The 23,048-nt window shown below is 46.1% G+C and overlaps 1 protein-coding gene and 1 long non-coding RNA gene across 2 annotated transcripts in view; both read left to right on the top strand.

Moving 5' to 3' along the window:
• UBASH3B (ubiquitin associated and SH3 domain containing B) overlaps nt 1-17,411 on the top strand; it is a 68,267-nt gene extending 50,856 nt beyond the window's left edge. Inside the window, exons 4-14 of the mRNA XM_081889840.1 lie at nt 323-521; nt 2,969-3,138; nt 3,662-3,870; nt 4,613-4,748; nt 4,865-4,985; nt 6,363-6,485; nt 11,999-12,091; nt 12,616-12,760; nt 14,224-14,330; nt 16,069-16,178; nt 16,954-17,411. Coding sequence (XP_081745966.1) covers nt 323-521; nt 2,969-3,138; nt 3,662-3,870; nt 4,613-4,748; nt 4,865-4,985; nt 6,363-6,485; nt 11,999-12,091; nt 12,616-12,760; nt 14,224-14,330; nt 16,069-16,178; nt 16,954-17,091 — 1,551 coding nt within the window. The 3' untranslated portion in view covers nt 17,092-17,411. The remainder of the gene's footprint in view (nt 1-322; nt 522-2,968; nt 3,139-3,661; nt 3,871-4,612; nt 4,749-4,864; nt 4,986-6,362; nt 6,486-11,998; nt 12,092-12,615; nt 12,761-14,223; nt 14,331-16,068; nt 16,179-16,953) is intronic.
• A 1,379-nt stretch (nt 17,412-18,790) lies between these two features.
• Nucleotides 18,791-22,799, top strand: LOC309357478. The gene is made up of 2 exons (XR_014163144.1): nt 18,791-19,897; nt 20,020-22,799. It is a non-coding gene; the product is annotated as an uncharacterized lncRNA (long non-coding RNA).
• Nucleotides 22,800-23,048: the final 249 nt, after the last annotated feature.

Genomic DNA, 23,048 nt, shown 5'->3' on the forward strand with positions numbered 1-23,048 from the left:
TTTTTGGTTTTGTGCTCATGCACGTCTGGGTGTCAGTATGAAAGTAACAGCTATGGAAACTTCACCTGGTAGACCACTGCATTTTGGTTTGCATGCCGTGGCGATGCAGTGAGTGGGTTGCTAACTGAAAGACATGTGGGGAAATAAGGCAAGGGTAACAGGAGCCCTAGTCCAACAACATCTGGAGGAAACGGTGTTGGCTACCCTTGGGCTGCAGAATCTTGGGACAATCCAACTGATTTGGGGGTTCAAAAGGTACACGTTTCCAGTGCTCATGGTGCATCGGATCATAGCCTCTAAACTGACCACAGTCTCTTGGCAGTGCGAAGACAGCAAAGTCGAGGCACTCTGTGAAGCTCTCCATGCTACTGTGACCCGGTGGCGGTGCAAGTTCCCCGTCCCTTTGCCCCTGGAGCTCTACACCTCGTCCAACTTCATTGGGCTCTTTGTCAAGGAGGACAGCGCCGAGGTCCTCAAGAAATTTGCCGCGGACTTTGCTATGGAAGCTACTTCTAAAGCCGGTGGGTGCTCAGGACAGAATGCAACTTCTTTAACTATTATCTTTTATCTTTTTTTTTTAATGCAAGATGTTTCTGTTCCACCTTTTAGACTTCTTTGCATTTATGATTTAAAAAGCCTCCCAGAGTAGTAAACAAAGTTGGGAAAGCCCCTGTAAAGTTTGGGGCCAAGGTATCTCAAGGACTTCTTGCTCCCATAAGAACCTCTCCATGCTCTTAAGACTGGTGTGGGGCACTTTTAACCCTCCAGAAGTCGCTGAACTACAATTCCCACCACCCCTGGCCATTAAGCATAGTTGCTGGGGCTGATGGGAGTTGTAGTTCAGCAACATCTGGAAGACTAAAGTTTCCCACCACCTGCTTCTAAGATCAGTCGGTGAGACGTCTCTCCTGGGTCCACCCATCTGTTAAGAGCAGATGAGTAGTGAACAGAGAGCGGGGCCTTTTCTGTGTTGGCACCCACTCAAAGAACATTCTTAGTTCTGTAAGCTGGTTGCTCACACTTATGATCTTTCTGCACTAGGCTGAAATGTTTTACATATCCAGGTCTTTAAACTCAGTTTGTTGCAAGAGTGGCTGGTAGGGAGGGGCAGAACTGCAGACCCGGCCTCCTGACAGCAATATACCAGTCCTCTACTACACTGTCCTGACTTTGCTGCTGTCCTCATGCTGTCCTAGAACACTGTAGCAACGCTGGTGCCAGGTGAGGTATTGGAATAAAGTCTGACCACCAGAATGCCACCACAAAAAAGGCCCTGTCTTTGGAAGTGCTTGCCTAACTTTCTGAAGGTGCAAGGCCTTCTGGTGGAGGGCAGCTTCTTGTAGTGGGGGGCAGTCTTTTAGTTACAGAGGCTCCAGACTCCATGCTGTATAATATGCCCTTCATAACACAAGTAAAGGGCTTTTTATCTTTCTGACATATGACCCGTTTGCCATTATTCCCACCTTCACCATGTTTTCAATATGCAGTTCGGCTCACTTGCTGGAGCCCTCTGCTAGATCCACCCCCCCTCCACTTCCTCCACTTCTGGTAGTTCATTTGCACTGTAGATTGCCTAGGGTGCTTTACATGCAGTGACGTTTCTGCATGTGCTGAGATTATCTAGGAGCACAAGATATTTTAACTGTGTTATATGTATATATTCTGCTTTATGCACTGTATTTTTTTGGCTTTTTTTGCATTTCTGTAATTGCTTCAGCTACACAAAAATAAATAATACTCACAATCCAAAAAATAAACAGATTGTACAATGGGGCTTCCAGTCTCTGGATGTGCCTTGTGTGGCTCCTATTTTCCAACACTTTGCGATGCAAAATATCAGGAGACAGTCCCGAGAGAACAGACCCTTTTTCCTTTTCTTTTTTTGAGCTCCTGGAGATCTGAACTTTCGTTCTTGAGCTAAGAGAGAGGTGCCCCACTGTGTTCTGCCTCAGCCCTCCCACTCTCATGGCTTCAAAAGAAAAACAGAATCTATACTTCCTCTGATTCATTATCTCCTGAGAAGGAAGCTGACATTTCGGCAGTTCTTTAACCTTTCTGACAGATGCGTGTTTGTTCTGTGCTTGCAATGCTGGTGCTTCCTGCATCCTCTGGTTTCTCAAGATGCCTGTAAACAAAACCCTTTCGTTGATGGGCAAGAGATGGGGGAGAAGGGCCGTTCAGTTTGCATTAAAAGGCAAAGTTTTCTCATTTGCACCTTCTGAAACAACAGACAGACCGAAACTCAGCCATGCTTTGGAATTTGCACATTCCTGAAATTTTGCAACGCAGCTCTTCAGTCAAGCCATGCATCCAGATATGCACAGGCTAAAATATACATAAAAATGCATATATATATATATTAGAATGCATTTTTGTATTTCATATTCACTATTAGGGAAAATTGCTTTGCAAAATGTGTATGCTGGGGGGGGGGATGTGCAAATGTGTACATTAGGAGAGATTTGCGCTAAAATGCTGGTGAATTGCACACAGAATTACCATTCCCATAGTCCCCTGTGTAGAGAGATTTTTATTTATCTATCGAATCCCCACAACAACCCTGTGAGGTGGGGGTAGACTGAGAAGCAGTCAGTAGCCCAAAGTCACCCCCTGAACTTCATGGCCGAGTAGGAATCTGGCCTCTCAGGTCTGTGGGGGGAATGGAAGTTTCCAGAAAACTCCCAGCAGATAACACTTCCCAGGATTCCTTGTGGGGTAGCCATGACTGTGTTTGAGGGGGCATGATATTGTGCTAAATGCATAGTGCAGATGGGGCCTTAATCATCTCTTACAAGGCTTATTTTTTATATTAAAAATATAAGGAATGTCTTCAGTAGGTGTTGAAAAGACAACAAAAACATCCCAGAAGCACCTGACTTGCCAGCTCTGAGCTAGGCTATCCTGGCTGATATCCAATTCACCCATCGTCCCAGTGGCTCCCAACTGACCACAGATTTCCAATTTGCAGATGTCCACGTGGAACCTCACAAGAAGCAACTCCATGTCACCCTGGCCTATCACTTCCAAGCCAGCCACTTGCCGACGCTCGAGAAGTTAGCTCAGAGCATAGACGTCAAGCTGGGCTGCGACTGGGTGGCTGCAATATTCTCCCGGGATATTAGATTTGCCAATCATGAGGTAAGCGTGGGACTCCTTGTTCCCCTTAGGGGAAATGAAGGCGGTTGCTGCGTTTGATTCCAAACATGCAGCGAGGGTGGGCTCTTTGGGTGGGAGTTGTTCTTGCAGGAGAATCCATGTCTGCTTTAATATAAAGTAGGCACAGGCAAGTTGTGGCTCCAAGGGTTTAATCCAGATCATGAGGTCTGTTCTGTCTCAACCCAGTGCCTATCCACATAAGATGTAGGAGCACTAGGATAGGGAGGGCAGTTGCTACTGGGGAAAGAGATTTATTTTTGGTTGGTTGGTTGGGGAGGAGCCATTGCTTAGCATGTGCTCTTCATAAACAAAGTCTCCTAGTTCAGTCCCGAACATCTCCAGGTTGGGCTGCAGATGTCCCCTTTCTGAAAATCTGGAGGTCCACTTCTAGGCATTGTGGGCAATATGAGCTGGATAGACCAATGACTTGCAACAAGGCAGTTTCTGATGTTCTTCTGCTCATTCACCGTTGGCTTAAGGCCTTCTCCTTCTCCACCCCTTGCAGACCCTCCAGGTGATCTACCCATACACCCCGCAGAACGATGACGAGCTGGAGCTGGTCCCAGGGGACTTCATCTTCATGTCTCCCGTGGAGCAAGTCACCACCAGCGAAGGCTGGATTTACGGCACTTCGCTGGCAACAGGGTGCTCTGGGCTGCTGCCCGAGAATTACATCACCAAAGCAGATGAGTGTGGCACATGGGTGTTCCATGGGTAAGAGGTCTGATCCTGCTTGCATGGGTGGCAAGGGCTTTTATTGTGGATGAATCTGCCACTAGAAGGACACAGCATGTGGTAGGGAAGCTCAAGCTGACTCACGGATGAGGGAGGAACAAGTCATTTTTGGTTAGGGCATCAATTATTGACTATGATTATGATTACTATATTTATTTATATCTCCCTAGTCAGATTCAGTCCTTTGACATTCATGCACCTATCTAACGATGGTTCATTCATTTAAATGGGTCTTCTCTCACTGCCAATGTAAACCAGTGAACGAATAGAAAGAGAACCTGCTCAAGTGACGCTGCCACAAAAACTTCACACATAAACCAATTTTGAAAAACGGAAAAAAATAATACGTAAATTTACCAGCCACTCTCTCCTCCCACCTCTCTTTCCCTTCAATCCTGTACTAGATAGAGAATTGTCTAACGTTGAACATAACTCAGAGACTCTATGATCTCAAAGAGAGAGAGAGAGAGAGAGAGAGAGAGAGAGAGAGAGATTGCGCATTCTTTTGTAATTCAAGAAAATATTTAATAAAAATTATTTCCAAAAGAAAAGAAAAAAAGAAATTAGTAAACTGCAACCCAGAAATCCTGGCTGATCATCTCACTCAGAGCCTGCCCAGATGCCTTGTACATACTTTATTATGGGGGAAAGTGGGCTGTACACCATTAAATAAATGAAATGTGCGTCAGCATCCACAAACTACCTGTGCCTGTTTTGGCAGGTCATATTCCATTCTGAACGCCACTTCGTCCCCCTCCCTCCTGATGTTCACTGACGGAGTGATGGATCGAAGGTTGCAGGAAGACCAAGGACCAGGGGATACTGGGCCCCTCACAATCTTCTGCCAGAGCATGCAGGTAAGGTTCATCTGCACCTTTACCTGCCGCCAAGGCAGGCTGAAACACCAGAAGGGGGGAAAGGAAGGCTGGTTATTTATTATACTAAGGTGTTGCTTTTTTAACCTCATCCTCAGCCCTTAAGGATCGCCAACTCACCTGGGCCACAGAAGAGGTGCCTTTTCGTTTGCCGACATGGCGAAAGGATGGACGTTGTGTTTGGAAAATACTGGCTCTCACAGTGTTTTGATGCCAAAGGTGAGTTTGTTTCTATCACAGTGTTTTACTTTTTTTATTGGGAGACATCCAATGCCATCAGAGCAGACATTAGTTCACTGGGAATAGAGGAGGATTCATAATCTGGTGAACCGGGTTTGCTTCCCCGCTCCTCCACATGCAGCTGCTGGGTGACCTTGGCCGTGGCGTAGCGTGGGGGGTGCAGGGGGTGCCAGCCGCACCGGGCGCAACATCTGGGGGTTAGGGTTAGGGGGCGCAAATCCACGGGTTAGGGGGCGCAAATCCACGGGTTAGGGGGCACAAATTACTTGCCTTGCCCCGGGTGCTGACAGCCCACGCTACGCCACTGGACCTTGGGCTAGTCACACTTCTCTGAAGTCTCTCAGCCTCACTCACCTCACAGAGTGTTTGTTGTGGGGGAGGAAGGGAAAGGAGATTGTTAGCCGCTATGAAACTCCTTGGGGTAGTGATAAAGCAGGATATCAAATCCAAACTCCTCCTGCACTACTGAAATGTCAAAGTGGACTCCACAGATCCAGTCAGACCAATCTTCGTCTTCAGAATCTACCGTCTGGTAGATTCCATTACAAGTTCAAGGGATGCACACTGCCTCCATTCCCCACACCCATATTTTTTTCTTTTAAAGTTGTAGAGTAGGGTGTTTGCTTTTCAGTTGCCCCCCAACCCAAGTGGCTGATGCATAGGGCTTTTGACCTCTGCACACTTCAAATGCATAGAGAGCAGCTCTGCTTGGGAACAACAAGACCTATTGACATTCTCTCACTCTCAGGAGGAACTGTATTGGGGTGGGGATCTAGCTGCCCTCAAGTAAACACCTTAGGACTCCCTTCTGCAGGATCTTCTCCCTCTCTGGAACATCACACAATCTTCCAAATGTTTTGTTGCCTCTCTTGGATGGCTGGGGGAACTCACATTACAATTTGAGAACTGCTACCTGAAGGACATAGGATGTGGGTGGCGCTGTGGGTAAAACCTCAGTGCCTAGGACTTGCTGATCGCATGGTCAGCAGTTCGAATCCCCGCAGCGGGGTGAGCTCCTGTCTTTCGGTCCCAGCTCCTGCCCACCTAGCAGTTCGAAAGCACCCCTAAGTGCAAGTAGATAAATAGGTACCGCTTTATAGCGGGAAGGTAAACGGCGTTCTGTGTGCTGCGCTGGTGTTGGCTCGCCAGATGCCGCATAGTCACGCTGGCCACGTGACCCGGAAGTGTCTCCGGACAGCACTGGCCCCCGGCCTCTTAAGTGAGATGGGCGCACAACCCTAGAGTTGGACACGACTGGCCCGTACGGGCAGGGGTACCTTTACCTTTACCTGAAGGGCATACACTTGGGGGAATCACCTAAATTTTTGCCTCCTTGCTCTCTGTGTCTCCTGACAGGAAGGTACATGCGGACAAACCTGAATATGCCTCACAGCCTACCTCAACGGAGTGGTGGTTTCAGGGATTATGAAAAGGATGCCCCCATCACAGTGTTTGGCTGCACTCAAGCACGGCTTGTGGGTAAGCTCCCCACTTGGGGAACAGTATTTTTCTTTTTCTATTAGAGGTGGCGCTGTGGTCTAAACCACTGAGCCTAGGACTTGACGATCAGAAGGTTGGCGGTTCAAATCCCTGTGACGGGGTGAGCTCCTGTTGCTCGGTCCCAGCTCCTGCCAACCTAGCAGTTCGAAAGCACGTCAAAGTGCAAGTAGATAAATAGGTACCGCTCCGGTGGGAAGGTAAACGGCGTTTCTGTGTGCTGCTCTGGTTTTGCCAGAAGCGGCTTAGTCATGCTGGCCACATGACTCGGAAAAACTGTCTGTGGACAAACGTTGGCTCCCTCAGCCTGTAAAGTGAGATGAGAGCCGCAACCCCAGAGTCGTCTGCGACTGGACTTAACTATCAGGGGTCCTTTACCTTTTTATATGGGTACTTATAACTTGTCTCCTTGAGAGTTTTGGGTTCTAGTGTCTCTTGCTCTCTTAACGGATCCTTGTCTGTCAAACATCCAGCCACAACATGAGCAGCTGTAGCACATTGATCACGATAGTAATAATAATAAAACCAGGCCTGCTCGCTCTGACTTGCAACTCTTCCAAAACTACTCTTGGGCATTAGAGGACGAGAGGTACCAATCGAGGGGTGGCTTTTCCTACTTGCCATCACCTTGAATTAAAGTGCATGAGGCCCACTGCAAAGAAGCCATTATGAGCTGGAAATCAGAGATGTCTCAGAGTCTAGATTTTCTAGGTTAAGAAATATGAGCCTCAAGGGCTGATAATGCTCACCTCAAATTACAACCTCCCAATTCTTCTTCTGGTTCAGATTTCAGTCTCAGTGAAAGAAAACCCCCATTCCTCACCGTGTCCCTCCTGCTCACCTCTTCCCATGATCCTCTACTCCTGGGGTAGCCAGTGTGGCGCCTTGCAGGTGGTGCTGCACTATGACTCCCATTATCCCTGGCTGTCGGCCATGCCGACTAGGAGTGGAGACCCAACAAGATCTGGAGGACCACCCCGTTAGTTGTGCTTGACTGCTAGTGTGCCTGGGTGCAAAAGGGGGGGGGACTCCTGCACTTTTAACAGCTTTGTAAAAAAAGAGAATTTCATTTTTAAAAAATATTTTTTAAATTAGATTTTCACATTTTTATACACTTTATCTCTAACCAATTCAAACATAAGATTACAAGGTTCTCTGAACCTTCAGACTCCCTCCCCTCCCTCCCATTGGTTGTTATATTAAAAGGTTAAGTTTTCTGCATCTTATGCTTTGTCCAGCTATTCTATATCTCTGATTATCATAATCAATTTCACATTACAAATGTCATTACACTACCAATGATTTTAACTGTTTACAGTGGGGGTTTTTAAGTAAACTACAAATTTACTCCAGTCTCTAGCAAACACTTGATCCTCTTGGTTTCTGATCTTCCCCGTCAGTTTCGCCATTTCTGCATATTCCATCAGTTTTGTCTGCCAGTCTTCCTTTGTTGGTGGTGGTTCTTCTTTCCATTTTTGGGCTAGTCGCATTCTTGCTGCCGCTGCCATTGCATACATAAAAAGTCTTTCTTTTAGGTTTAATAGGTGAAGAAATACCAAGAGAAGATAAAAGACTTTTTAAAAAAAGAGAATTTCAGCTTAGATGACAAACTACATTTGGTGAAATGCCCTCTTCTATTAAAAGTGCAGGAGACCTGCCCTTTATTTTTGCATCTAGATGCACTAGCAGCGGAAGCTGGGATTTCAGCTGGTGCAGCTTGCTATACAAGCTGAAGTTCTTTACACAACGTATAGTTAAACTGTGGAACTCACTGCCACAGGAGGCAGTGATGGCCAATAATGTGGATGGATTTAAAAGAGGATTGGGCAAAGTCATGGAGGAGAAGGGCTATCAGTGGCTACGAGCCACAACGGCTATGCTCTGTCTCTGCTGCCAGAGGCAATAATGGTTCTGAAAAAGCAATTGCTGGAAACCACAGGAGAGGAGAGGGCTCTTGTGCTTTGGTCCCCTGCAGGTTTCCCACAGGCATCTGGTTGGCCACTGTAAGAACTAGATGAGGCTCTCCACATGCTCTTATGTTCAGAGAAATTATTTCCTTTACACTGACATCGTTTGCACTTGGGCACCCTGTCTATTGTTGTAAGTCATTAACTGGCAGGGAACCAATTTTGTATTGGCTCTGAACCAAATACTCCAAGTGTGGTGAAGGGGAGAGAAGAGAAAGAGGTGGAAAACACGACTATTCCTGCCAAAGGTTAATCTTATTCAGCAGCAGCAGCCATTGGGAGAATGGACCCAGGGGCGTAGGAAGGGTGTATGCGGGGTGTGCAGTCCGCCCTGGGTGTCATCCTTGAGGGGGTGACAAAATGGCATACCGTGGGGGGCGGCACTTACCGCGGGGCCTGGCCTGCAGCCCACCCAAGCCATCTGTCTCTCCTGGGAGTGACACGGTGACTCGCGGCCCCGCACTGCCTGAAATAGCAGCGTGGGGCTTGTGTCCGCCAGGCGGACTCCGTGGGCAGCTTGCAATGGCACACCCCCCATGGGTGGGTCTCTGCGGCACCCCTGTGCGCGGATTACCATCGCAGCCCCATGGGTGAATCGCCCCGCCCACATGGGCAGCTTGCCCCGCCCCCACCACTCTGGTTCCGGAGCAGCTAGCTACGCCCCTGAATGGACCTTGAGCCTAGGATTGTTGCAAGTCTCTTTGGTTGGTTGGTTTAAGCCGGGCTTTGCAACCCTGGTGCTCTAAAGAGGTTTTGGGCTTCAAACCCCTCAGCCCCAGCCAGCACGTAGTCAAGCATATTTAGAGGGCACCAGGTTGGCGAAGGCTGGTTTAGACAGGGAGCTGTTGCAATTTTCCTACATTCTGCATGAGCGCAGCAGTTTCCAAGGCTTGCCTGGTGGCCCTGCTGCCCTTCTGTGCTGCCATTTGTGCCAGTTCCTGTGCGAGACGAGCAGCAGCCATTGTCGGGGTAACTTTGGAGGTGACGACTTAAGCTGTGATCTCTATTTGCACATAACTGTCAGCTCAGCAGCGAAAACACATTTGGCTGCAAATCCATGAGCTGCTGTAGTGACACATCGATTTGAGTGCCTGTTTGAGAAATGAACGAGTCGCTGGGGAAGCTTCCCAATGCTGAGATTCTCCAAGCACTGCGTGAGAAGGCCGGCTCCTTGCTTCTTCCGTGCAAAATATCTCGGGGAAGCAAGACATTCGACACCTAGTCATACAGCAGGGGACAAAGCATTATTTTAGCACGTGTGGAATTGTTGGCTGTGATTATCACTCACAACCCTGAGAGTTGCCTGCTTTCTCACCCAGCAAACTGTGGGCAGTCCAGTTACCCATCTCTGTGTGTAGAAGCCTCAGGACCTTATTGTGATCACAATAGAATTGTTGCTCTGGTATCATTATTATTAAATTCATTGTTCCGCCTTTCACCATCAGGTTACGACCATTTAAAATTCAGTCTTATAAAACAGTTAAAACCGATTACAGTTTCAGGAAGAGGGTGATACCCTGAAAATGTGCATCTCAGGTGTCAAAGGTCAGGGTAATAATTAGATGCAGAAAGAAATGTTCCTGTCTAGAAATGTTTGATTTAAGTGGCATGATGTTGATATAAGTTGTGCTGCATTTGCAATAGGAGGGTGTGTGTTCAGGAGGGAGTCTCTTGAGAAGGTAGGAAGGTGGTAGGCTCCAGCCATGTCCCTCTAAACTGGCCTGCTAGGGAGTCTTCATGTTGCTAGAGGACCTCTCCTTTATCTGTGGGTTGGCAATCAGAAGTTGTGGGGAGAAAAATCAAGGCGGTAGATTTGGCACCAGTTAGGAATCCTTATGGCTTGGATCAGGACGGTCCTACTTTTCATACCAAGAGAGCCATACACTGCCTTGTCGTGCAGGATGAGGTACAAGACCAAGATTTTGCACCCCTTTCCCATGTTCCCAAAGGCAGCTAAGCGAGGCACCAGGCTTTGGGATGGAGGCGTGAGGCTCTGGCAGGGTCCTAGAGCCCTGCCACCTCCTTCCCGAAGCTGGGAAAGTGCAAACTAGGCTTTGGGAAGGAGGTAGGAGGACTCCAGGACCATGTCAGAACCATCATCCCTCCTTCCCAAAGCCCAGCACCTCCGCTGGGCTTTGGGCAGGCAGGGCAAGGGCTGCAGGGGGCATCAAATGTTTCCAAGGGCCTCCAAAGAAGCCCTCAAGCATGTGTTGGAGTGCCCTGCCTTAGATTGAGAGAGGATGAATCAATTGATTTAATTGACCAAAAGTACAAAGTTGCCTTATACCAGACTAGACAAGTCTGTCCATTTAGTTCATTATTGTCATCTCTGGCATAGTCCTGACACAGACCCGACTCCCTTGGAAGGTGTGGACTCTCCTTCCTTGGAGGTTTTTAAGCAGGGGTTGGATGGCCATCTGTCATGGATGTTTTAGCTGAGATTCATACATTGCAGGGGATTGGACTAGATGACCCGGGGGACCCTTCCAGCTCCATTATTCTAACCCACTACCTAATATTTTTTAACTGTCAGTGCTGGGAATTCAACTTTGGACCTTCTGTGTGCAAAGGATGAGCTTCTTTCTTATAAGAGAAATAACTGATTGCAACAACAGCAATATACGGACAAACTATTTTCCTATTTTATTAAGCGTTCTCTAAACACAAGCATTCCTTAAAATAATGAATGGATAGTCTCCCTGAAGCCCACCCCATTGTTTTGTTAGTTTCAGTGGGCTGCCGGAAGAGGACAATTGCAGCCAGAAGTGTTCCCAGCTTACAGCAGAACAGATCAACTGGGATGCTCAAATAATATCTGCCCTGTATTCATACAGAGTGCAAGATTCTTTACTTAAAGCAGATGGGAAGTCACAGTGAAATCTGCCAGTTTTTTCTACCAGAATCCTAAGAGTTGGAAAGTGCAATGCGGCTGCCCCCTGCAGGTGGAAAATGAGTCTTGCTTCGCCACCAAACTGCTGTGTTTGTTTCAAGACTGAAATGGTTATCTGCCAGATATCGAAGGAACTGCTGTGGCCCCAGCAGCAAAAGCCCTGCTTTAAACAGGAAACGACTATTGATCAGGAGCAAACTGACCCAGAGCACTAATAATAATAGCAGGCTAAGAATAGATGAACAAAAGACGAGCCTGCTGGGTCAAGCTGATGGCCCATCTCATCCAGCCTCCTGTTCTCACAGTGGCCAGCCAGATGGCCATAGGAAACCAGCAAGCAGGAGCCAGGACAGTATGGTGTAGTGGTTAGAGAGCTGGAGTAGGAGCTGGGAGAACAAGGTTCAAATCCCCACTCTTGCCATGAAGCTCACTGCATGACCTCTCGACCTAACCTATTCCACAGGGTTGTTGTGAGGGTAAAATGGGAAGGAAGAAAACTATGTACACCACCTTGAGTTTGGGAGAAAGAAGGTGGGATAGTTGGAAAGAAAGAATCTGTAGCATTATAATCAGGAAAACTGATGCAATATTCTCCAGGTCTGAATGCACTCTCATTTTGAGCATGTGTCTTCAAACAGGTGAGGCCCTCCTTGAAAGTAACACAGTCATCCACCACATCTACTGTTCCCCGTCACTGCGCTGCGTACAGACTGCACACTATATTTTGAAAGGTAAGAAGATGGCAACAAGGTAGCTGGATTAAATAATAATCATATTTTTATTATTTATATTATTTATACCCCACTCATCCAGTTGGGTGTCCCCAGCCACTCCAGGCATATATATATAAGAGCATACTAAAACATCAGACATTAAAAACTTCCTGATACAGGGCTGCCTTCATGCTTTGTTCATATTGTCTTCCTTCCTTCCTTCCTTCCTTCCTTCCTTCCTTCCTTCCTTCCTTCCTTCCTTTATATGCAAGGGGAGGCACAGATGTCCTGGAATGAAAATTCCCTCCCCCCAAAAAACCCATAGCGGGACAAAACCTACGGTTACTTTGCATACCTGCAGCTTCTGATACTCCATCCCCCAAAGGGGATGAAAAATAGTGGACTTTTAGTTAAGGGCTCTCAAAATATTTGCAAAATCAGGAATGAGAAAATGCCTTGGAGTGTCCTATTTATGTCCCTGTCCCAGACTTGTAATGTGTTTCTTATTCAGAGCGCCCTATTTTTTACTCTTCAACTCCCAGGCTTGCAGCAGGAAAATAATCTGAAGATTCGTGTAGAGCCGGGCTTATTCGAGTGGACGAAATGGGTCGCTGGGAGCTCCCTGCCTGCCTGGATACCTCCAGTGGACTTAGCGGCAGCCAGTTTGAGTGTGGATACAACTTATAGGTAAGAGAAGCCAATGTGGTGCATTTTTTGTTTGTTTGGGACCTTGTGAAGCTGGAACACAGGGAGCTTGTGTTCCTCTACCCCACCCTTACCCAGAATAATGCCTTCCAAATGTTTTGGGCTACATCTCCCATCATCCCAGACCATGGCCCATTCTGGCGGGGGTTGATGAGAGGTGATCTGGAGAATTTCTCCCCTTTTGATGGGAAAGGATCGTGGCTCAGTGGTAGCAGAGTGCATGCTTTGAATGAAGAAGATCCACAGTTCAATCCTGGGCATCTCCCAAGTAGGGATGGACAAGCTCCCATCTGAAATCCTGACAAGCCACTGCCAGTCAGGGTAGACATAGTGCTGGCATGGTCGGCCAATAATCTGTCGGAGTATAGGGCGGTTTCCTCTGTAGTTCAAAACTTCTGGAGGAGGGCAAAAGGTTGAGGGTAATGGTTCTGCACGCTGAAAAGCCCAACCAACTCATCCGTGGTGCATTTCATCAGCAGCCTACTCAGGCCAATGGGATTTACGGCAGGAAAGAGGCGACTGGCAGGGAGCTGAATTGAAGCGTGGAAGGTGGTGCTCTGTAAGCATCTCTGCATCTGGAGAATGAAGATGGAGGGTTAGGGAGCCAGACAGATGTTTTGCAAGAGGAGGGGAGAGGCATGATGCCTAAAGTAAAAGGCGGAGAGCAAGCTCCTCGTGTTAGGAGCCAGATGAGTTATGAGCTGTAGTTTGTGGCTATTTGGGGGAAAAGAAGAAGAAGAATGTGATCAAACATTAAAAAACTTCCCTAAACAGGGCTGCCTTCAGATGATAACTGGTATTAATTGATAACTGGCATTGATAACTGGTATTCAGAAGCATGACTGATTCCATCTGTGATGGAAGAGCATAGCCGCCGTGACTAGTAGCCATGTTGAACTGTAGAATGCTAGATATATTTATGTAAAATGTTTTAGACCACAGATACATTTTTAAAATAGGAACATAGAATCATGGAGCTGGAAGAGACCCCCGGGTCATCTAGTCCAACCCCCTGCAATGTAGGAAACTCAGCTAACGCACCCATGACAGATGGCCATCCAACCTCTGCTTAAAAACCTCCAAGGAAGGAGAGTCCACCACCTTCCGAGGGAGACCGTTCCACTGTGTGTGTGTCGTGTGTGTGTGTTTGTTTGCACTCCATGAACACATGGTAGAAGCCTAGCCATTTTTATTCTGGCAAAGAGTTCGGCTTCCTTCTAGCTTTTCTTCTCATCCCAACCATCTTGCATTTGAAGAAGTGGAGGCTGAATGGGAGGATCCCTGCGATTGGCGTTGGGTTTGTTGAATTCATGCGGAGGTGGAAGGTTGGATCCTGGCCTTCCCCAACACCACAAGGCATTATTACAGGTGGACCGCCTCCTCTTCTGCTGCTTCTCCTCTCCCGTTCCTGCTTTTCTTCTACACTTCTATTTTTCTGTCCACAGACCTCATATACCGGTGAGCAAATTAGGCATTTCAGAGTCATACGATACATACATCAGCAGAAGCTACCAAGTAACAAAAGAGATCCTAAGTGAATGCAAAGCCAAAGGCAAGTAAAAACCCCACCTTGCAGTCATGGATTTGCTTAGTTAAGTTGGGCTAACTCCCAAGCCAGGGGTGTACAGAATTGCATCCTCAAGAAGTCGCTTTGTAGTGTCACGTATACATCTAAGGGAGGTTGAAAGGATCGTGCAGCTAAACCACAGAAAGCAGCAGGGAGTGTGGAGTGAGAGGTGGAGTGAGAGATTCATTCTATCTAATTCCAATGGTCAGAGCATCATTGCTCATGTAACCAAATTGCAGCATTCATGCACAACAATAAGCTGCCTTTGGTGAACAGCAAGATTTGTAGTAGTACCAAATATATATATATACATCATAAGAAAAATTCAAAGGGACCAAAAAAAAGCTAGCCCAGTGATGACTGAGCATGGAATGCTCCCTGACTGGCAGACTGGGGAAATTGAAAAGGGACATGGAATGGAATAGAATAGAATGGAATCGCAGCAGCATTTTGTTGAGGAACCCAATTGTCTGTATTAAAATCCCAAGAGCATTTTTGCAGCTACCTAATGATGAATGTTCATGTGTAAATTGGCCTTTTTGCTAGCCCTGCTCAGGCCTTTTTGCCCTTCACACATTTAAGAACAGAAGAGTCATGCTGGATCAGGCCAGTGACCCATTTCGTCCAGCATCCAGTTTTCACAGTGGCTAACCAGATGCTTGCCAGATACACTCAGGACCCAAGCACAAGAGCATTCTCCCCTCCTATGACATCCAGCAACTGGTATTCAGAAGCATTGCTGCCTCTGAATATGGACAAAACAAATAAAAAAGATCCTTCCAGTAGCACCTTAGAGACCAACTAAGTTTGTTATTGGTATGAGCTTTTGTGTGCATGCACGAAATGGGACACGGGTGGTGCTGTGGGTTAAACCACAGAGCCTAGGACTTGCCGATCAGAAGGTCGGCGGTTCGAATCCCCGCAACGGGGTGAGCTCCCGTTGCTCGATCCCTGCTCCTGCCAACCTAGCAGTTCGAAAGCATGTCAAACTTCAAGTAGATAAATAGGCAGGAAGGTAAACGGCATTTCCGTGCACTGCTCTGGTTCACCAGAAGCAGCTTAGTCATGCTGGCCACATGACCCGGAAGCTGTACGCCAGCTCCCTCGGCCAATAAAGCGAGATGAGCGCCGCAACCCCAGAGTCAGCCATGACTGGACCTAATGGTCAGGGGTCCCTTTACCTAAGGTGCTACTGGAAGGATTTTTAAATTTTGTTTCGACTACAGCAGACCAACACGGCTACCTACCTGTAACTAGAACCCTGAATGTGGAGGCAGAGCATAGCCATCGTGTCTAGTAGCCATCAAGAGCTTTCTCCTCCATAAATTTGCCTACTAGACACGATGGCCACCCAGGTTGGTGGCACACCACTGCAGAAGCACATAACTGAGTGGAGGTCATGTGAGGAGGTGTGGGGAGGAAGCCCTGCCCCCTCAGATACACGACCCCCCCTTTACTTACAACCCTCCACTAGTGAGAGGGTCAACCTCTGAAAGCAGGAAGCACCCTTGGCTCACGGGGGCTCCTTGTCCAATTCGGAACCCCATTTAGAAGGTGATTTCAAGGAGTGAAAATAGTCGGAAGGGGGGAGGGTTAAGCACTCTACCCTTCCCACCACTTCCCCACTCGAAATCACAGGCTCCTGAGGTTGGTTTTGCATTATGAACTTCATCACAAGCAGGTGGCTGTGATGTGTCAATTTCTTTATGTTCTCTCCCTGCAGGGAATAACATTTTGATAGTGGCCCATGCATCCTCCCTGGAAGCTTGTACTTGCCAGCTGCAAGGACTGTCTCCTCAGAATTCCAAGGACTTTGTACAGATGGTCAGAAAGGTAATGGGAACCCACCAGTCATGGAAAGATCTTTAGATGTATAGCGAGGTGGGCCCTCTGTTGCCCCCAAGTGAAAAATCTTCCAAGTACAGTTGTACTCTGGAAGTCAAACAGAATCCATTCCGGAAGTTTGTTCGACTTCCAAAGCGTTCAGAAACCAAAGTGCAGCTTCCGATTGGCTGCAGGAAGCTCCTGCAGCCAATCAGAAGCTGTGGAAACCCTGTCAGACATCCGGCTTCCAAAAGAACGTTTGAAAACCGGAACACACACTTCTAGGTTTTGATCATTCGGGAGCCGATTTGTTTGGGAGCCAAGGCGTTTGAGATCCAAGGTACGACTGTACAAAGATCATCGTATCCTGTTGTCTGAGCTCCAGAAAGCCAGCGAATTAATGGCTCTGTTCCATTTTTGTGACTTTTTCCCTAGCTGTATATGTATATTTGAGCTTCTGCATGGCATAAAAGACACTTCTGCAAGTTTAATGCTCATTTCTGAGTTATTTGCTTCCAGAAAAAGAATCTGTTTGCAAATAATACGGAATTGAGTGCTAATTCCGTGCTGCATACAGTGGTTCTCAACCTGTGGGTCCCCAGATGTTGTTTGACTACAACTCCCATCATCCCTGAGCTCTGGCCTTGCTAGCTAGGGGTGATGGGAGTTGTAGTTCAACCCACAGGTTGAGAAAGGCTGCACTATAATAATTATTCTACTGTAGTTCCCCTCTCCTCTCTCCCACTCCTTCTGGTTTTTAATCCATCTCTTTTATGAACCGCAGATTCCATACTTGGGTTTCTGTTGCTGTGAAGAACTTGGAGAGACGGGTCTCTGGCAACTCACTGACCCACCCATCCTCCCTCTCACTCATGGACCAACCGGCGGCTTTAACTGGAGAGAAACTTTGCTACAAGAATAAGAAAGGGCGACCAAAGAGCTGGCCTTTCAAAAGACTGGAGAATGTCTCATGTATTAGAACTCTTCCCCCTCTCCCCCTTCTAATTACTGATGATGGAGAAAATTATTCATAACCTTTTAGATGGATTTTAAAAAAATAACACTCTAGCATATCTTCCACAGAGTGGCATTCGTCCGTCTAGAAAAATAGCTCAATATAGACGTATGCTTGGATTGTGGAACAATATGTGTGTACTCAAACACTCTCTCATTCTCTCTTCAGGCTTCTGTCCAGCAGAAATGTCTTTGTGACGTAAGCTACTGAGCTTTAATATATAATTTTTTTTAGAAAAAAAATGAATTAAGCTCCAGGGAGGAGAACCAGTTTTCACTGCCTTCTGTGTAACATTAGTGACAATTAGGACTGTGTTCTAAATTGTGGACCTCTCTGTTTTGTTGTTTGTTAGATTTTTAATTTTTCACAGGATTGACCTTTGCCATTTCATTCTGAGCCATTTCGGGTAAAGTACACCCCACACCATATTTTGCTAAGTTATTCTATGTGCCACATCTGCATTCCACAAGATTCCCCCCAAAACATGTGACAGAAGGAAATGGAATGGCTCCCCCAATCAGAACTAGTGTAGAATTATGTGCCTCAGGGGTTTGGTTTTTGTGTGTGTGTTTTAAAAAAAATGTGCAGTTGAATGAAAAATGTGTAGTTGGAAAGCTGATGATGTGTACTTGGAAAATGGGGTGAAAGCGGGACACATTAGGTGTTTCTTAAGCATTTGAATGACAGGCACTGTCAAGGAAAGTGTGTGCGCACAAATTACTTAAGGGTAGAATGTGCTCAGTTTCTGTTCTTAAACTGCCCAAACCACATTACAACATCTTCTTCATTTGGGCCAGAAGCTCCTCTACTTCATCTTCAGGCAGGTAAAACTTTGTTGTAAATGCCCTTAAGGTATTCCTGGTTTTGCACCTTAGGCCTGTCTCGCACACTGTGTTCTTCCTCCTGCACCGAATGCAAAATTGCTAGACTGGTGTCCCACTCAGCCAACGGTGGCTTATTATAATGAATGTAGGTATAAGTTTTCTGTTTCCACAGATGGTCAGGCCCTGCTTTTCCTTTTGAGCACAGCACTTGCACGAACAAGCCCCTCAACATTGGCATTATGAGATCTGGCAGGCGAGGATCAGAGCAGCTCTCTTGTAATTTGGCGACCTTGCAGAGAATTTGACCTTGTCCCTCAAAGCCTTGGAGAGCATGCTGTTCACACACTTAATGCCCAATATCGAATCGGCAAAAATAGTTTTGCTTTTTGCATTCTTGGAGGAAAGCTGCACACAATTTCCCTTCCCCCACCCCCAACACAAGAGACAGTGAGAGAACTTCAGATGGGTGTGAGAAGCTGAGGAGATCCACTTACTTTGCCAGTCCAGAGAACTACTACCGTATTTTTCGCTCTATAAGACGCACCAGACCACAAGACGCACCTAGTTTTTGGAGGAGGAAAACAAGGAAAAAAATATTCTGAATCTCTGAAGCCAGAACAGCAAGAGGGATCGCTGTGCAGTGAAAGCAGCAATCCCTCTCACTGTTCTGGCTTCTGGGATAGCTGCGCAGCCTGCATTCGCTCCATAAGACGCACACACATTTCCCCTTACTTTTTAGGAGGGAAAAAGTGAGTCTTATAGAGCAAAAAATACGGTAATTTATTGATTGCTTTTGGCTCGGCTCACTAAACCCCTCCATCTCCTAATCAGGTCTTTCAGATTGGCCAGACCAGTCAAAGGACTGGACTGAGTCTGAAACAGACCACCCAGGAACCCTCGGAAAAAGCTTCATTGGCTAGCAACTTGATTCTGCAGACAATACAAAATATTCTGGCAGAGGAGGCCAAGTGGACCATCCTGCCGTTTGCTAAACACAGCTGCCAATTTGACTCTGCTTTTAATCCACTGAGTTGCCTGGCTTGAAGGAGCAACTTCTGCAGGGTTTATGGATTCTCCATTGTGGAATTCATGTTAAAAGCCCAAACACCTGTCTTGTTTGAAGGTGTGGATTTTTCCTGACAATCTGTAGATCAGTATACATTTCAGTAGATCTGTTGAGAGTTCAGCAGACCTGAAAATATCAGAATAGATTCAGAAACCTGTGTGGAGAAACCACCACTGATACAGGGTGACCGCAAAGAGCCAAGTATCCATTGTGCTCGCTTTTTTAACGTGGGGTGTCTGACGGGGAATTTGTGCAATCGGAGGATCTTTTTTGAAAACAACAACAACAACAACAACATAGCATAGCTAGTTTACTGCCACCATTGGAGCATTGTAAATATTTCAGATATCTTTGAATTGAGCCCAAGGGATCTTGGTGGGGACAGAACTGTTATGAGGAAGGGCTCATTCTCACACCGCTTTGGTCTCCCAGTTCTTGGTGACTCTCAACAAGGCAGCCTTCTGTTTTGAGCATCATGTTTAGAGGTCATATGGAAGTTTCATCTCTGGTGTTTAAACATTGATGGCTTTCTCACACAGGCAAAGTGTCTCTTGTGACAAACATGCATGCTCAGCAGTGCCGGCCAAGGCTGGTGGTGCGAACTCTGTTGGCATTCCCCCTAATGGAACTGACAACTTCCCATGTTTACAGATTATTTCCATGTTTCCTTATCTTTTGCACGATGACCAGTCCCTTGGACAAGGGCTGTTAAGGGCATGCCTCTCATCCATTTGCATTTTTTACTTGCAATATGATGATTCCTTTCTGTAACAGGCCCAAATCCAAATGCCGCGCCATTCCAGAGAAGCCACCTTTCGGACTCGTAGAGCCCCAAAAAAGTAGAAATGCATGCCCCCCCCCCCAAGAATGGAGAGAGGACAAAAGTGGGCACTGATTTGCATAATCTTTGCATCTGTTTATTTATGTGTATAGATGCACATTGAGAAATAGAAATTAAGTACATCTCACTATGGTGGGGAAGACTGTGACCAGGGGATCTGGGTGCCTCCTCCATCTGCTGTCCTGGTGCTATCAGTAGATGGGCAACTTCAAGGCCCCTCAGCTGCTCTCCCTTCTTAGCATTCTTTATCATTAAACTGGATTTAGACCGGACAGCCCTTCAAACAGAAGACTACACTCCATAAAGCAGGAACAAAGGGCCACCCTAGCAGACAACCAGTTTTTAACAACAAACAACCAGTTTGTTGTTTTCGTTATTGCTCAGGGCACACTCTCACATTACCGTAGCCTATATGATTGTGAAGTTTGCACTCCCAAACTTGCTGTGTAAGAAAACACTCTTGGTAAGTGAGCTCTGTCTTCAAAAGGACCACTGGGGTGCTTTAGTCAAGTCAGCAAATCACATTAATCTGAGTTGGTCATTGGTTTCGTCAGATGTACCCTGGCAAGTGTGGAAGAGGGAGCTGTTGTGTACATGTCCTCAAGCCCAGTGGCACCACTTGGCAACCTTGGGAAGCCCACTACTGACACCTGCCATGGGAAACCATTAGACCTTTTTTTGCCCAGTTCTGGGCCACCATTTTTATGTCCCACAATTCTCCCATTGTAGAAGCATTCCAAGGCATTATGGGAAATTAAAATGGTGGCTTCCAGACACCCAGTAGGTTGCCGGAAAGCTATTGGACCATTACAGCCACTGCCCTCATTTGCTGCCATTGCCAGGTAACTCCAGCAGGGGGCCTACCAGAGTGCACCTTAAAGGATCCCCTCAAACCTGGAGCTTTGACAAGCATGTAGCTACACCTCGTAATGTGATTACCACATGCAGTGATCTCTGAGGAGCACCCAAAACATTATGGGAACCAGAAACTCTGTGAAATAGGCCTGCTGCTTACATGAGGTAATATTACCATAAGTTCTCCTGGAAGACAAATCCAAGTGCATAGGGGAAAAACTGAGTAACAAAGCTCTGTTTGGCAAATGCTACCTGGAGTGTTATCCTGAGGTGACGGGTGTGTCATTGAGATTTGTTGACCAAATTATTTCTTTGAGGAACAACTGATGTCATTGAAAACCTTCTGTGATGCAGGTGGCTCAAGGCAATGGTGGAGAAACTGTAGGGCTCTGGTAGTTTTAGACTGCAACTTGCTTCATCCCTGAGCCCCAAGATCTCCATTCCTACGATAATCTAAAGCAGACTTTCCCAACCTGGTGTCAACTGGGACCACAGTTCTCATTAGCTCTGCCCAACACGGCCAGTGCTCAGGAATAATGAAAGTTATAGTCAGTCATAGCTCCCATCCGAAAGGCCACAGGTGCCCCCTACATTTGCTGATCTTTTTTAACAAAGCTGTTTGCTTTCTTTCATTCCCTCAGCTTGCTACCCATGAATACTTGCTTTTTTAAAAAAAGAAAAAAACACCCTCCGTGTATACTGATTGGGTGATCTGAATGAGTGGCAGACCAATCAGCCAACAGCCTTGCCACACAGCCAGCTTCAGCTGGGATTAATTCAAGTCGCATTTGATCTTACATACAGGACAGAATCCGCTCCCATAGGGAGCTTTTTCAAAGAGTGAACAGAAGGTGCTAAACTGAAACTAGAGTTGGCAGAATGCTGTTTGAGTGCAATATGTATATTTCCTTAACTCGCAACGTGTACATTTAACATGTAAAATGCCACAGGACATTCTCAAATGCATTATTTTTTACCAGGGATGTATAGTGAAAAGTCGGGGAGATAAAAGTTACACGACAGCAGGAAAGCAAACTGTGTTGTTTGCAGTTGTTATTAGCTGCTGGTATTTTTGGGAATACATATATATATCTATCTATATATGCATATGTAATTTAAACTATTTTTTGCTATGTACAGACATTCTGAGGATGAATTGGTTTGTGGCTTCTTCAGACCTGCTTTCTGAGGAAGAGTTTTAATGAACTGAATGACAATCATGACCAAAATGTTGGTTACTGGTGTATATTTCATTCTGGGGGCGGGATAGTTTGCCAGGGTGGGGCAGTTGTTGTTCTTTGCACTGATAGCTTGCGAGTCGTTAACTCTTAATTATGTACTGTACAAAAGTATGTTTGAACAGCATACAATGGTCCAAAATGCATCAAGATGCTGCCACGATTGGAACATTTTGTTCCCTGGTCTTGTCGGAATGTTATTGATAACATCAAACGAGACCCATCCCCTGTGGAATGATTGGATCAGTGCACATTTTTGCTCTCTTGGCCTTTTAGGTTGCAGCCCTATGCACACTTAACTTGAGAGTAGGCACTTCTGAAAATCATAGGATTTACTTCTGGGAAAGGAAGCAGAAGAGTGTGTATTTTAAAAAGCCAATTCTATTCCAGAAAATGGACAAAGAGGGAGGAAGACTATTGTACAGTACAAAAGTATATTTTGGGATGTTAAAGGTTTTTCTTTTCCTTCTCAGATGTTGGGTTTCTAAAAAAAATAACCCCCATACCACTGGCACTTCCAGTATTTTCAGAGTGGAGAAAGATTTTGCATAAGAGGAATTGGTGCTAATAAGGCAATACACTTCCAATTATAGAAGCGCTTTACAATACCAAGGGAAAACCTTTTGCCTCCTCCAGAAGATTTCATTAGGATGCTTTAAAAAAAAACAAGAAGAAGAGGGAAAATTGCTGCTTACGTTTTGTGTTACTGCTCATCTTCCATGTTTTTGCCACTAGAAAATTATTGATTTCACTAATAATAAAAAGTATTCCGTCTGAGTTTCTCACAATCACAAAGCTTGAAAGTGTTGAATCATGCTGTTTCTTCTGCAAAAGTGTTGTGTTCTCCCACCAAATTTCTGTTTTGGAGCAGGTGGCAGGAAGATTGCAGAAAAGGGGGGGAGTGTGTTGACAAAAGGTGGAACAGAACCTTCCCTGCAAGGAAAAATAGAAGCACTGGAATAATAATAATAATAATAATAATAATAATAATAATAATAATAATAATAATTTATACCCCGCCCATCTGGCTGAGTTTCCCC

The sequence above is a fragment of the Podarcis melisellensis genome, assembly GCF_964234715.1.
Source record: "Podarcis melisellensis genome assembly, chromosome: 15".
Lineage (NCBI taxonomy): Eukaryota > Metazoa > Chordata > Lepidosauria > Squamata > Lacertidae > Podarcis > Podarcis melisellensis.